This window comes from Equus przewalskii, chromosome 5, assembly GCF_037783145.1.
Source record: "Equus przewalskii isolate Varuska chromosome 5, EquPr2, whole genome shotgun sequence".
NCBI lineage: Eukaryota > Metazoa > Chordata > Mammalia > Perissodactyla > Equidae > Equus > Equus przewalskii.
Window position 1 is genome coordinate 79,191,961 of NC_091835.1, and position 15,484 is coordinate 79,207,444.

General features: G+C 39.4%; 1 protein-coding gene across 3 annotated transcripts in view; it reads right to left on the reverse strand.

The window, feature by feature from the left end:
- Positions 1-15,484, reverse strand: part of TAFA2 (TAFA chemokine like family member 2) — a 417,594-nt gene that overhangs the window by 35,238 nt on the left and 366,872 nt on the right. For all 3 annotated transcript variants that reach the window (XM_008528145.2, XM_070621919.1, XM_070621918.1), the window contains one exon: positions 573-725. In XM_008528145.2, coding sequence (XP_008526367.1) covers positions 573-725 — 153 coding nt within the window. The remainder of the gene's footprint in view (positions 1-572; positions 726-15,484) is intronic.

Here is a 15,484-nt window from a genome sequence, read left to right on the forward strand (position 1 = left end):
CATGCACCATGCTAATATGAGCATAACAAATTGTTACTTATAGTAACATCACTTAAATAAACTCATATAAAGATTAATATCCCATTGTAATTAGATGCACCCTCGAATAATTTATTTTGATGCATATAATCACTATTTCATGTAAATTCTATCCACGACCAAACATTCGCTCATATGTATGATGTTTATTTTTTTATTCTTAAGAACCATCCATAGGCTTGGAAACCCATACTATTTAATCCTCTATTTTTATCTTTCCTCTCCCAGTTAACTTACACCACACACACACCCGCCCCCAGCTGGCAAATCAATATTTCATGGTATCAAAGTAAGAAGCACATGGACTTGTTGGAACCTCATTATAATGTCTTTTGTAACAAAACTGCGTAAGATCTTAGACCTCCTTCCAAAGGATTTTAGACTTCAAAATGCCTCCCAAATAACCTCATCTCAACCACACGATTTGTAGGGTGCTTTCCCAGTATTGACCCCAGTCACCAGCATTATAGTGGGGTTCCAGTTCCAAGCAGTCCCAGCCACACCATGGTAATGAGCAATGGAAGAAGTCGCACCATCCACACAAGATGGAGCAGCTCGTGTGGTGCCTGCCACCTGCCCAGGGAAGCAGGAGCACTTGACTGTTTGTGACCGTTCTTCTATCTTGTTCTTATTACAGCATCTGTGGAGTGCCACCACCTCGCAAGTGCCCGTTTTAACATGGTGAGCTGCACAAACAAAAACAAAAGATGAGACAACATTGAGAAAGCTTTGGACACTTGCCCCTCTTTTTAATTAGAAGTACATTAAATATAGCTCTATAAGAGATCCACCATGCATGAAACTAGAAGTATAATGATGCTGACTCCATAATGCAGATTTGATTTCTTTTCTAAATGTGGTAGGACCATTTCTGTCAGTAAATGCTTGGTGATGCAGGAACAATTACTGACTAGATTAGAATGAGCTGTTAGAACCCTCTGAAATGTAGAGGCAATACGTGGTGCCATCAAAAACATATTTATTTGCATATGATTTTTTACACATTTTTGTTCAAAATATTAATCAAATTAAGGTAAAGCCCTGGACAAGGTGCCCTGCAAAGGGGCCGAGACGAGCCCAAGTCTCAAAGTGGGTGGAGCTCGATAAAGGTCATGTTCCTCTCGGGGTGAGTGGAAGGTCAGTTAGGGAACCTCTTTTCAGGACGTGAGAATGCAGAAGGGAGGAATACACCCCCTCAGGAATTCTTCTGCACCATTTCCCTGGAAACGAACTAACTGGATGATTCTCAAAGTTGCCGCCATTTTCCCAAAAGTTCTAGCCAATCTCAGGATCCAAAAATCATTCCTTCCGATCTTGCCTCAGGGGACAACTGCCAGTAAATGGCCCCAACTGCAGCCAGAACTTGGATGGATTTATATCCAGCCTAGAAACTCAGTCTAAGAAGCTGTGCGCCTCTCCTGCCCACTTCGTTAACCCCCAGTAAGTGAACCTCGAGGGTGAGCTTTTTGGTTGATTGAAATTTTTGGACCTCACTTATCACATTATGAGAGAGTTCTGGTTTGCCTTCATCATTATTTTTTTTCAGCATTTCTTCTTCAAAATATTAACCCTACTGTGAAATGATAAAGCAAAAGTATCAACTGCTAAAAATAAAAACAGCTTAAAAATCAAACATGCTGAAATACTATGCTTTAAGAAATTTTTAAAATGTGATTGACATAAAAGTTGACATAAAAACAGAAATTTAAATAGAAAAAGTAGGATATCTGAAGTTAATGTTATAAACATATTGCGACCCGTCATAAATGAGATCAGCACACCATGGGTTTATATTCATCTTCCCCTTGGAGATGAGGCACCACTGTGTAGTAACACTTAGTTATATCTTGTCTAGATTTTTCTTGTAGGAGAGAGAAGATAACACATATTGTCCATCTCATCCCTCCATGTAAGACCAAGAAACTCAGGTGTGACATACAGCTTTGATTTGTAATCCTCAAAAGGACTTTCAAGTAGCAAATACCACGTCCAAAATCACAAAGATTTTTCTGCCATTTTGGATACAAATGGAGATTTCCCTGTGTTAGATTCAAACATAAAGCTGTCTCTACAAAAGCTGAGAACTCGAGATCCAGACTTATATTCCTATCCTCTCGTGCTCTGGAAAATATTTTCTTAGCTAAAGATGATTCGGTTTGTTTTATTTCATTGAATGCTTTGTTATATTATTCAAGTCAATATACTGCTTTCTCCTGTATTTAGCCACCTTTTGAGTCAATCCAACACATCAGGTGTGGTTCTGAGCCCTGGGGATGCAACAGTGAGTAAGAGGGACATAGACCCTGCTCTCAAAGGGCTCATATTCCTGTGGGGAAAACAAATAATAAATACTTAAGTAATGATCAAGTAAGACAATATTAGATTTTTAAGCTCCTTGAAAGAAATACAGTAGCGTAATGTGATTGACAGTAATTAAGCAGGGAGAGAATACATATTTTAGCAAGAGTCTCAGAGAAGACCTCTCTGAGGAGGTAACTTGAATTATGATATGAAGGATAAGAAGGAAGCATCCATTATGAAGATCTAAGAAGAGAAGAACGTTCCAAAGAGAAGGGGCAGCAAATGATGAGATGCTGGAATGGGGAAAAGCGTGGTGTGTTCTCAAGACAGCAAGATGGCCAGTGTGGCTAGAGTGTGGTTGAACAATTGAGAGGCCGAGGGAGATGTGTCAGAAATATAGGAGGATCGTGAGGGGCTGGTATGCCACAGTGAGGAGACTGGATTTTATTCTCATCGCAAGGGAAAGCCTTTGGGTGGAAATGGTATCGCCTCATTGATGCTTTAGAAGGTTACTCAAGCTAGTCTGGAGAATGGACGGAAGAAAGCAAGAGTGCAGTCAGGGAGACCAATTATGAAGAGGTTGCAGGAGTCCAGGTGATAAAAGATGAAACCTAGACTAGACCAACAGCAGCAGAGTTGGGGAGAAGTAGCAGGTTAGGGATATTTCCACGTAGAGTTGATTTGACTCGCTAATGGATTGAGTGCGAGCTACAAGGGAAAAGGGAATTAAGGTTACTCCTCAATTTGTCCTGAGCAATTAGAAGTTGATGGCTTAGGTAGACATGGTAGGTCTGGGAGAGTTTGGTAAAGGGAGAATTGGGTTAGAATATCTGTAGTTGTGTTTTATCTCTGCTAAGTTTGAGATCCTTATGTGACACTGGAGTGGAGATATAAATCAGGCAGCAACATTTATGAAGTAGAGCTTAGGGAAGAAATCTGGGCTGCAGATACACACAGCTGAGAGGTGATATTTAAAGCCACAGACTGAACCAAATTACCATGGAAAGGTTGCCAGTAGAGAAGAGAAGAAGAGAAAGAACAGTTCAAAACCTAGATCTGGAGCAGAGGAAATAGGAAAAAAGACTGATGAGCAGCACTAAGTGAGGTAAGACAAAAAGCACACGAGATGAAGGCATGGAAAACGAAAGAAGATGTTTCAAGAGGGAGGGATTAATCAGCTAAGTCACAGGCTGCCGAGAGTTTCAATAAATGAGGAGAAATAACTGTCTCAGAAATAGGACAAGGATAGTTAAAAGGACAATATGACGTAGTGGTTAAGAGCATGGACTCCAAAACCAGTTTGTTCTTGGTGCCGTGAAGTCGATTCTGACTCCAAGCGACCCTGTACACAGCAGAGCAGTACCCTGCCTGGTCTTTTTATGCCATCTTCCCTCCTTCTGGTGCTATATCAGACAATGCTCTGCTGCCGTTCAAGGCCAAGTGTTTTGCAAGTGTGTGGCCAGGTCCTTCTTCCTAGTCTGTCTTGGTCTAGAAGCTCTGCTGAAACCTGTCCATCATGGGTGACCCTGCTGGTGTTTGAAATAGCGGTGGCATAGCTTCCAGCATCACAGCAACATGCAGCTGCCACAGTATGACAATCAACAGACAAGTGGTATGATTCCCTGACCAGGAAAAGAACCAGGGTTATGGCAGTGAGAGCACAGAAGCTTGGGCTAGCTAAAACCACAGTAGCTGGATTTAAATACAAGCTCCTCCTAACAGCTGTATGACCTTGGGCGAGTTACCTAATATCTCTGAGTAGCAGTTTTCATGTCTAAAAGAGAGATATTAACAGCACCGTCTTCATAGGGTTGTTAGGGGATTAAATGTGTTAGCACATATAAAGTATGTGTTAAACATACTTTCTAAACACTGCCTGCCTCATAGTAGGCACCCTGTAGGTGTCAGCTATTATTATTGTTAGCATTTGCCTTTGTAAAAATCATTTTAGTGGCATGATGAAAATAAAAGCATGATTGAAATAAGTTACATAGAGAATGGGATGTAAAACTGCAGACAATTATAAAACTTTCTTTCACAGAGTTTTGCAGTGAAGAGAAGGAAATGGAACAACAGCTAGAATGAAGCATGGGGTCAAGGGATGTTTTTTTGGGGGGAAAGAAGATTAACCCTGAGCTAACATCTGCCACCAATCCTCCTCTTTTTGCTGAGGAAGACTGGCCCTGAGCTAACATCCGTGCCCATCTTCCTCTAATTTATATGTGGGACGCCTGCCACAGCATGGCTTGACGAGCGGTGCATATGTCTGCACCCGGGATGCGAACAGGCAAACCCCGGGCTGCCAAAGTGGAACATGCAAACTTAACTGCTGGCCACTGGGCCAGCCCCTCAAGGGAAGTTTTTTTAATGGATGCCATAAAAGCATGCTTACTTGCTGGAACAGTCTGGTAGAGACAGAGATTGTCAATATAGGACAGAAAATGGGTAATTAAAACAATGTTCTTGAGGAGGAAAAAGGAATTGAGATTCAGGGCACCTGGGGTTGGCATCAGATTGATGTGTGGACACTTAATCCATTTTAACAAGAGTGAAGGTGAGACATGTAGATACAGAGGCAGGTGGGTGTGAGTGGACTAGGTGGTGAAAAGATGGGCAGTTTCTCATCTGATTTCTTCTAACTTTTCTTTGAAATGTGAGTGATGTTTGAGAATAAAAAAGAGTGAGTATATGAAGTAGATATCTCAGAAAGGGGAAAAGTAAGTTTACTGGGAAGGAGTAGTGGGAGCGTCTGTGGGGAGTTGGCTGACAACGGCTGGAAACGGCAGAGGATGGAGGTGAGGTAGGAGAAGAGGTGGGGTTACAGAGCAGGACGGGGATGAACATCTCTGCGAGGAGAGATGTTGTAGGATGCTTGGACTTCTGATGGTGATTCAGGGAAACAGAGATGTAAGCTATGACGAGATTAGTCCTGCAAGTCTTTGAGTGGAAGCCAGGTTACAGACAAGAGATTTTTAGGGCTTATTCAGATGGTGATGCCGTGAGGCACAGCACTGAGCTGAGGCAGCTTCAGGGAGAACTTCACGGTGGCTCTGTTCTCTTCCACAGTACAAGGCAGCCAGGAGCACACAGTGAGTGTCCACTGGCCTCTCCCTTGAGAAAAGAGGCATCATTTCAGCACGAAGGCCATTTGACCATCTTTATTATAAGGAGATTTCTTCATACGTTGGAAAAGAATGGACAGGTGAAGATGCTCATCTGATTTCCCCTTCCCACTGCCAATATCAAAATTCATTTCTACTTTGCCTGACAAGAAAAATAAGAGGACAAAGTCTTGTGGTTGTCAGTAGTGCTGTTCACCAAATATTTCTGGTTCTCTCCCTTCTGGACACATGGTAGTATGTACTTCACCCCATTAGATTTAGATGTGGTGATGTGGCTTGCTTTGGCCCATGAAATGAAAGCTAAAGTAATATGAGTCACTTATGAGATGAAGCAAAGGATATCAGCCTGATGGACACTTTAGGAGCTAGTGTGTATGTCACCACATTTTTCCCCGCCAGCTGGAGCAACCAATTATCTTCTTTTTTGGTTTTTGTTTTTTGTTTTTTTTTTTTTTTTGCTTTTTTTTTTTGGAGGAAGATTAGCCCTTAGCTAACTACTGCCAGTCCTCCTCTTTTTGCTGAGGAAGCCTGGCTCTGAGCTAACATCCGTGCCTATCTTCCTCTAGTTTATACGTGGGACGCCTACCACAGCATGGCTGCCAAGCAGTGCCATGTCCGCACCCGGGATCCGAACCAGCGAACCCCAGGCCGCCGAGAAGCGGAACGTGCGAACTTAACCGCTGCGCCACCGGGCCGATCCCCCAATTATCTTCTTAATAGTAGAGACTACCTCCACCTGTGTCCCCAAGTGAAAAGACATGGAAAAGAGTCCCCACCAACCACGATGGACCTATGAGTGGGAAATAAACCTAAGTTGTTACAAACCTCTAAAATTTGGAGGTTGTTTTTTACTACCACACAGTAGTGCTTTCCACTGCTTCCTAGACTGTTGGGTAGGGTGTCTTTTTCCAAATGAATTAGTTGGAGGATAAGTCATGGAGTATGATATCTCAAAACCTGGACCATTCTAGCTTATTTAAGTCAATTCAGAATAAATGTGAAAAAGAAAGTGTTGTTTAGATATTTATATAGTTCAAAAGAATATAAAGAATTATCCCACAATTGGATAATTACATTGTCCAAGTTCAGTATGTCAGCGATCTGGTGAAGAAAGTATGCTTCTTCCTTTGTTGAGGAGAAAGGAGGTGAAATGATGCCCATACGGTACAATGAAGAGAAGGATAAGGTGGGAGATGCACTGGGAAGACAGAGAAGCATGTCCCCCTTCAGAGAACATGGTGGTAAATGTTAAGAGTTAAATAACAAAGGTGCCCTGGAAGAGCAAGCCTGGTAGACACAAGGCTCTTCTGTACCCAGCTTTCTCTTCATCGCCTATGAATAAAATACACAGACACTCAGGTTGAGTTTCCTGGTGAGAAAGGGATTTTTATGAAAAATCATGCTCAGTCTTTGTTCGTTTCATTAAAACTGAAGTTGTAAAGCTTTTTGTGGGAGAATGAGAGAGGAATAATTAAATTTTTTAAAACAGAGTAGATGATAGGTACGTAAGTGGATGGATGGATAGGTAACAGAGTTTGAAGGCAGGGGTAGCAGAATATCGACTGTTCAGTAATTTTTTTATACGTTAGTAAATATGCCAAGTGAAGTGAGCTATACCTCAAAACAGGGAAACAAATCTTCTAGAAGAATTTAGTTCACTCAGGCATGGCATATGTATACATATGTATACTTTTCTTACTTGTCTGCTATGTATCTTAACTTCCTATGATAACCAAATTCTTATAAAGACTGATTTTTCACGTCAACTGCTCAGTATGTGGTATGTGTTTAATAAATGGTAAACAAACAATTTAAGGAGGTAAAACTAATTCCTGTAGTTTTCCTTTAAAAGGTTAATGAGACTGTAGAAAATGCAAGCAGTTACTGGAATTCTCTACACAGATTCAGACAGAGCTCATGATAAACTAACCTAATCACATATTAGGCCTTTCAAAATTAACAAAATAGGCTTCACAGACAATCAGTTATCATCATACTGAAATGATTCAAGACCAACTGGAGAAGATTTAAATGGAAAAAGAACAAATAAACAATTTTCTTCATGTCACAATTCCCCAGTTACATGCACACACAAAAAACACCTTTCTGCTATTCTGCTGTTTTTTCCCTCCCTGGATGTGATGCATAAACCCAAAGTGTTGTCTCCTACATTTTTGTGAGATGACACTGGAGGCACAGAGATTTAATTCTTATGAAAACAGGGATACCAAAGCTCACCCAACTCTGATTGTTGCGTTCCAAGCTTATTACTCTTGTTTCAACAATAGGATCATTGCCCTATAATGCTCCAGAAACACGGCCTTAAGAGATTGCCACTTAAATCATATCTTAAGATTCCCAAACGCTTTGCAAAGCTATTATGACTGGTATATTCCGGCATGAAGTCCTGTAAGGCATTTTAGCAAAACCTTTGTTTCCAACTCCTTTTTTAACTACTGAAAGGAATTTCTTCATAGCAAGGGAAAATTAAATAGCATTTAATGCATAGATTTGTATACATACATAGATTTTTTAAAATTTTATATATATAGAAATACATATAATTACATATAATATAGATATACATATATGTTTTTATATATGTTCACATGGTCACATTTTATTCATCACCTGTGAATCAAGTATGAATATATAGGTATGAAAAATGGGTTCACAGAATAATATTTATGCAAATCACTCACTTTGAGTAGTGGTTGCTGACCTTAGGTTAATAAGAGCACAAAGCTATGCATATCACATTCTATATGTGAAAACTCTGGAAAAACTTTATAGAATAAAAGTAATTGCTAAAATTTATTAATATTCACGGTACGCCAAGCATTATTCCATTTTATCATCACAGCAACCACCGAAGAGGAAACTATAATTATCCCCAATTTGTGGATGAAGAAACTGAGCCAGAGAAACAATAAGTGACTTGCGTAAGGTAAACTAGCTGGTAAAAGACAAAATCAGAGCTGAGAATCCAGGCTGTTTGCTTCCAGAAACCACGATCTTAAACACTATCCCATAGGCCTCTTCTGTGCCGCTCCAAACACATGCAACACACAACAATTCCAGGCGATGCAGAGGAATGCAGGAAGTACATCACTGTCCCCACATGTCATGCCTGGCAGCCTCAAAAGCACATGAGCTTTGGAGCTGAAATACCTCAGTCCGTGCCCAGCTTGAACTACTCTATGCTTGAGTGAACCCTTGAGTGAGTCCATTCCCCTTTCAAAAAATTAGCCTGCTCATCTCTAAAACGGCCCATGGAGTCCTTACAAAGACTGGATGAGATAATGTATGTGAAACTGCTTTGAAATTGTATAGCATTACTTAAATGTTAATTTTCTTTATTTTAACTCAATGAATATCAAAATGAGGCAACACATATATATAAACTACACAAATGTGGCTGTTAAGGAAAGTTATCCACATTTTACAAAAGTTCTAATTTCATATTTCAAAAAATCTATATATATACTTAAATGTGTTGACATGAGATGCATGTAAAAAAAATTAATCTGACACTTAAGCTACAGAAGAGAGTAAATTTAGCATCAAGTTGTGAATTTGTTCCTACTTGGTTTCCTCTCCATTAGACTTCAGTTCTTATTTGTATTCTGATTTGTCTCATTGATTCTGAAATTCTGTTTGTCTCCATACACTCCCATTTAATAGTTTTCCCCAGCTTGACTAGCTCCCCAGAGAGTCTGCATTACACCTTCTAAGCAGAAAGAAAGCATCACCTCCATGCACCAACAGGCATCTGAAATGCAAGCTAGTTAGTGGATTCAGGTTGCTGTAAATCACTTTGAGTGTAAAAAATGTGCTGAAACAAAAACTTTTGGAGACAGCTAATTTCTCACTTTAATTCATTAGAATAAGAAAATAGGGCACATTTTTAGACTTTTATGCTGAAGCAATCTAATTAAAGAAATGGTCGTTTAAATAGCTCAATGAAATTTCAAAAGTTCACATAATTTATGAAGTCAGGATGATCAGGGAGGAAATAGCCAAGTGCCAATGACATTTTTACAAAGCCTGCGTTCTAAAACTGTTCCATTTTTACAGGGAAAAAATAAACTTATTGGGGAAAACCAGATCACCACTAAAGGATAATAAATCTAATCACAGTACAGTGTCTATTAACAAAGCAAACTCTGAACCAGAGGATGTCCTCCAGTCTGGTTTAAGAGAAAGACGCATAACACAAGAAGATTCACTCTTGGAAGAATTTTAGATTCACTGCCCCTCAGTTCAAGCATGAGCATCCCCTACCTCCATATTTTCAGTGAGAACTGATGTTGAGGGAGGTGACCTCAAGGAATAGTGGTCTCTTTATACTGTCCAGCAACTTCTGCTTCTGAGGTTTGCTCTGAAAAATAGGAACTAGACCAATCGAATCCATCTCTCTGGAAATTTGAACTAAAAGTCACAGAGCTGCCACATGGAAAGAGGCACTTAAGCCAAAGGTCATCTGGCATGAGGAGCCAGGTGACCCATGGAGACATCTGTGCATGCCTCACAGTGATGAGAGACGAGGACTCAGAGGAGGAAGACAGGAGAGGGAACTCAGCACAGGCGTGGAGAGCTAAGAGCTGGGAGAGTAGGTAGCCCCACGATTTGCCCCCTGAGGTCCTCCTGAAATTCTTCCTCAATTCCCGAAATATTTTACAGAAACGGTTTCAAGGAGCCCCCTTTTTTCCTAAGGTAACTTAAGGATGTCTCTGTTCTTTGACCCCAAAATGTGCTGACTAGCATATTTCTCTTTTTAAAACTAAAATTATAATTAACTAAAGCTAATTGTCAGCCAGAAGTACTCTCTACACCCACTTTTAAGAGCAAGAGACAAGTTCCCACCTTCAAGGTGGGATCCAGGAAGTTCACAATGCAACAGTCACGCTGTCTACATTTACCTCAGAGTGAAAACTGACATTTCAAACGACGACCCTAACCCCATCACAAATTACTAAGAAGGGAAAATAGTCCATTATATTTCTTTAATGTTTCTAATGGCAAAGGTTTAAAAGCAGATTTCCTGCTTATTCCAAAATTACACAAAAAATGTGAAGAATCAGAACATCCCCAATTCCTGTACACTGTAAGAGTTGTGCTGTTCTTTTATGATTAATGATATTCGTCTAAGTGTTCCTAGGTTGGAGGGCAGTGCAGCCCAAGCGCTTCTTGAGGAAAACGACACAATGAGCAGAAAGAGCAGTGAAAAGAAAGGTGGACTATTTGGGGTCTCGTGCACAGTTCTCTGTCCCTGAAGAATGCAATGTTGAGGAAGTTATTTAGGTCTTTGTGTGTCTTTCCTCATCTGCAAATTGAAGAAATCAGGCTAGTTTTAGAGTTAAAGGTTTTCAATTCTAAAACTCTATGAGTTTATGAAATGATTAGGTTTCATTATAATGGGTACGATATATTAGAGTGATCAGAAAATGAATGTCGAGGTAAAACAGATTTTTTAAATTGCTTCAGACTAACGTAAATTAACTTCATTAAGTCACTGAACTTATTGAGAACCTGAGAAGGGAGTTTATGACATTCATATTTTGGATATGTTTCTTATCTGTATAAAGTCACAAATCTTAGCTACACAGTATAATATTCACTGTAAAGTCAAGGTCATCCTCATATTGCTTTATGTACAAAACAGTTTGATTACTCTGGATTCCACGAGCGCAATCAAGTCTAAAAGGTGTTATAGCACAGTGATTTGGGTGAGGATTGGTCTAGGTTCAAATCCCAGCTTTAAAAAAGAGTGCCTAAAAAATTTTTTCAAATTTTAAAAAAGGAGAGCCCACCTGTTCATGAAGCTTCCCTTTTCTTTCCTCCTGGGCACACAACTAGACTACATTTTCCTCTTTGTGTGTGACACATGGAACGTGGGCAGAAGTGAGGTACACTTCTTCAAGGCCAGGGCTATAAAAACTTCCCACTCTATCAGACATTCTCTCTCTTCCCCTTTCAGATAGATGTCAGTGCCAAAGGTGACCTTGAAGAGCCGCCATCAGCCTGGGTCCCTGAATGACGGCATATAGGAGAGATCCACTCCCTGACACTAACTGGTTTCATGTGCACAAGAAATAAACTTAGGCTATGTTAAGTCAATGAGGTATATTAGAAGCATATCTGTTACAATAGCAAATATTAACTAATATGTAATAATATTCCTATTAATGGACCTAGGAAGGAGTTGGGTAGGGTCCAAGTGCTTCTTAAGGGAAAGTACACGGTGAGTAAAAAGAGAAGTGATAATGTCTGAATGTGTTCCTCCAAAATTCATATGTTGAAAACCTAATGCCCAAGATGATGGTACTAAGAGGTAGGACCTTTAGAAGGTGATCAGCCTGCGTGCTCTTATGAAAGAGGTCCCTAAGCGCTGGTTCATCCCTTCCACGACATGAGGACACAACTTCAAGTCTGCAACCCAGAGACCGTGCTGGCGCCTTGATCTTGGACTTCCAGCCTCCAGAACTGTGAGCAATAAATTTCTGTAGTTTATAGGCCACCTAGTCTCTGGCATTTTGTTATAGCAGCCCAAATGGACTAAGACACACAGAGAACAAAAAGATGTGATTTGAAAAGATTATTTCACCTCTCTATGCTTCAGCTACTCATCTGCAAAATGAGAATTATAATATCATCTACCATAAAGGGATGTGATGAGGATCAATTGAGTCAACACTCATAATGATGCTTATAGTTGATAAAGAGTAAATGTTAGCTATAATTATTATGGAGCCTAAGAAGACCTTACTTCGCCCCTTGAATCTATTTATATAATGCAGATATCTAAGAGAGAATCATTGATTTTTAGAAACTTAAAGAACAATAGAGATAAAGTCCTGCCTTCCCATTTTACAAAAAGGAAATTGACGGTTAGAAATCATCAAGAATATTCACTAGTTCAAGATTACAGAGCTAGAGAGTGGAAGATTCATAATTAGAAAGCTTTCTTAATTTCCAGTTCAATGTCACTTCTATTACCTACTCCTCCCCATCTCTTTGCTCACCAGATTCCTCTCATTTTACCACCTGTACACTTTCTTAATTTCCCTTCCTCAGCTACAACTTTACTTCTACTCACTTAGCTTAGGCATCCTTAGTATCTTTTCCCTGCATAACCTTGAGGGGCCCCTGACTGATCTCCCTATTTGCTAGCTTGTTCTTTTGCACACACATAAATACACACATTCTACCATGGTGTATCTTTCTAAAATTAAGTCCAGGGTACAAAACCATTCTTGGCTTTTCCTTTTTCACAGGGTTAATGCAAACTCTTGGGCATAGCGTAAGCATCCTTCCATCAGCTTATCCCTAACTTTTCCAGCTTCATTTTCCTTGGCACTGTTGTTGTACCCTACACTGAAGTCATATAAACTATTTTTAGAACCTTATTACATCTTTTCTCAGGCCACCTCTCACTCTTTCTTGAATGTTTACTCCATTTTTTACTCCCAGGGAATACCTACCCCATCTTTCAAGTTCAGAACATCACAACATTTACTCTATGAAGCTGTTAACACCTCAGGTAGAGTGGACGACATCCTCCCCTGATTAACATTTTCTTACTTATTCTGCAACACCTCTAGCAGTTTTCTATATTTACTTTTTATATCTCTGTTTTCCTCTACTAAACTGTGAGGCCCAAATTCAAGATTATTCATCTATGAATCTGCAGCTTGAGGCAGTTTGAGATCCATAATAGAAAAATCAATATGCTTGATGAATAAATGAATAAAGAAATGGTTTACTACAAGAGTCTTCAAAAGAGAAAAGAAACTGGTAAATTTAATCATTTTTCAAGTCCCCAGGCTTACGTGAATTTATTAGAAATTGTAAAAACATGTGACCTTGGTATTTTGTGGGTGGGTATGTGTGCTTCATTTTTTCTATTGGAGAGCCAGGTAGGGTTTCAGGAAGAGAGGTACCCTCAATGAATCCTGGATTGGGAGTTCAGAAGCCCTAGGGTCTATTTCTAGTACTACTATAAACTATTTAATCTTTGCTAAATCAGTTAATCCCTCTAAGTCAAAATTTATCATCTGTAAAATAAGGAAGCTGGCCATATATGATAGTAGAATATTTAATAAAATGTAGTAAAGAAAAAAATATGATGTTAGCTAAAAGTATTTCAACCACTAACATTTGTACATAAAGAAGAAACTTCCAACATAATCTTTGAAAGCCTGTTCATCAGAGAAGCAGTGTGACATTGTACTCTGACCCAGGAGATCTTGATTTTGGTCCCAAATCGATTAAAACAATTCTTTGAAAAATCACTTTACTCATTTGGATTTCAGTTTCCTCAACCACAAAATGAAAAGGATCTCTAAGTTTCTTTTCCTCTCTAAAAAATGTATTATATGGTATGCTATGTACAAACCTAGATGGATAGAAGAACTAAACATTTCATTTTAGGAAATGATTATCCCGAGAGAAGGACAAACTTCTATTTCCCATACTAATTTTGCAGGTTCATAATGCTGTACCCTTCTGAATACTGAGAGGTTTTCTATATCTGGGGTATTCTTTGAAGCCAGCAAGACACCTACAAACAGAAGAAATCAGTGTTATTCAAGGATGAACAAAATCTTTGCCTTCCAACAAAATCTTTTCTCACACATGGAAGGTTTGCTTCGTTCCCAGTGATTACCATGAAAAGCCAACTTAGGTTATCTTTCCCCTACACTATTTCAGCATGGAACATCCACGTTCTGAGTGTCAGTCTAGATCAAAAGGATATAAATCCTCAGTCAAATTAGGAAGGAAGACTGGATGAGGCTGTTTTAGTTTTTAGAAGAAAGATGCTGGTAGCTCTTTGAGAGATTATATTCTGTACGACCCATTCACTGGGTAAGGATTGTACACTGTCACATCAATTAAGCTTTTTGTTGTTGATAGTTTCTGAAAATGTCCTCATAAAAAATGACTTCAGAATTCATTTATGATGTGAAATTCAAATTAGAATAGAGAAGTAGCAAAATGTAGTAGAAGGATCATTGGTTGGTGAGTCAGAAAATCCGTGCCCTCATTTGCACTCCACCACTAACTAACCGTAAGATCTCTGCCAACTCATTCACACACTGAAGATTCAGCCAGCACTGATTAATGCCAGGCGTTGTGCTATCTCCTGAGAATACAAACCCAAAGGGAAAACCTTTCCTGCTTTCAAGGAGCTTAGAAGGCAGTAGAAAGAGAGAGCCATGTACACAAAAAGTAAAATAAAGTGATAAAGGGGCCATGATGCAAATAGCCACAGAATGTACTGAGATAAAAAAGTCAACTCCACCCAGTGAGGGCCAAGTGTGAGAAGGGAGATCAGGAAATAATTCGTAAAGACGATGCTTAATCTGAATTTTGCAAGATGTCTGAAAGCTTGCCATGTCAAATCAGCAACAGGGACCTCACTTAGTTTCCTGATCTGGACTAGATGATGTCTAAGCTCCTTCTGGTTTTAAATTCCTATAATTTTATGTACATCTTTAATAACAATATAGAAAGGTATGTATTTCTGTTTTGTTTATATATTTGTATATTTAACCATAGTGCATATCCTATCCAAAACCCTACATTGAAATATTTCTAACATAAAACTTTCTAAAACACTTATCTTGCTTCTTGAAACAGTATCTCCTAAACATTTAATCTTTCCATATTAATCTTGACCATGATTATAAGCATCCAGTCCTCGAGTGTGTTGGAAGTGTAGCTTTATACAGATGCAGAAAAACACAAGACCTAGTGTGAAATGCGGCAGTTAAGTGGATACTGACCAAGTGGCACCCCAGGAATTTATTTTCTTGAAAAAGTCCCTGGCGTTAGTTTGTTCTTTTGGTAATTTTCCTTTTCTCCAGCAAGTGAAGTGAGCATGTAAAGTAACATGCCCTCCTGGGCAGGATAAAGTGGACACCATCCTGCAAAACTAATTAATCAATCAAAGGCTAAAATAGCCTTCCGGTGGGAGACAGCAGAGCATCTGGTGGTTTCAAGGGGAAATCAGACAGATG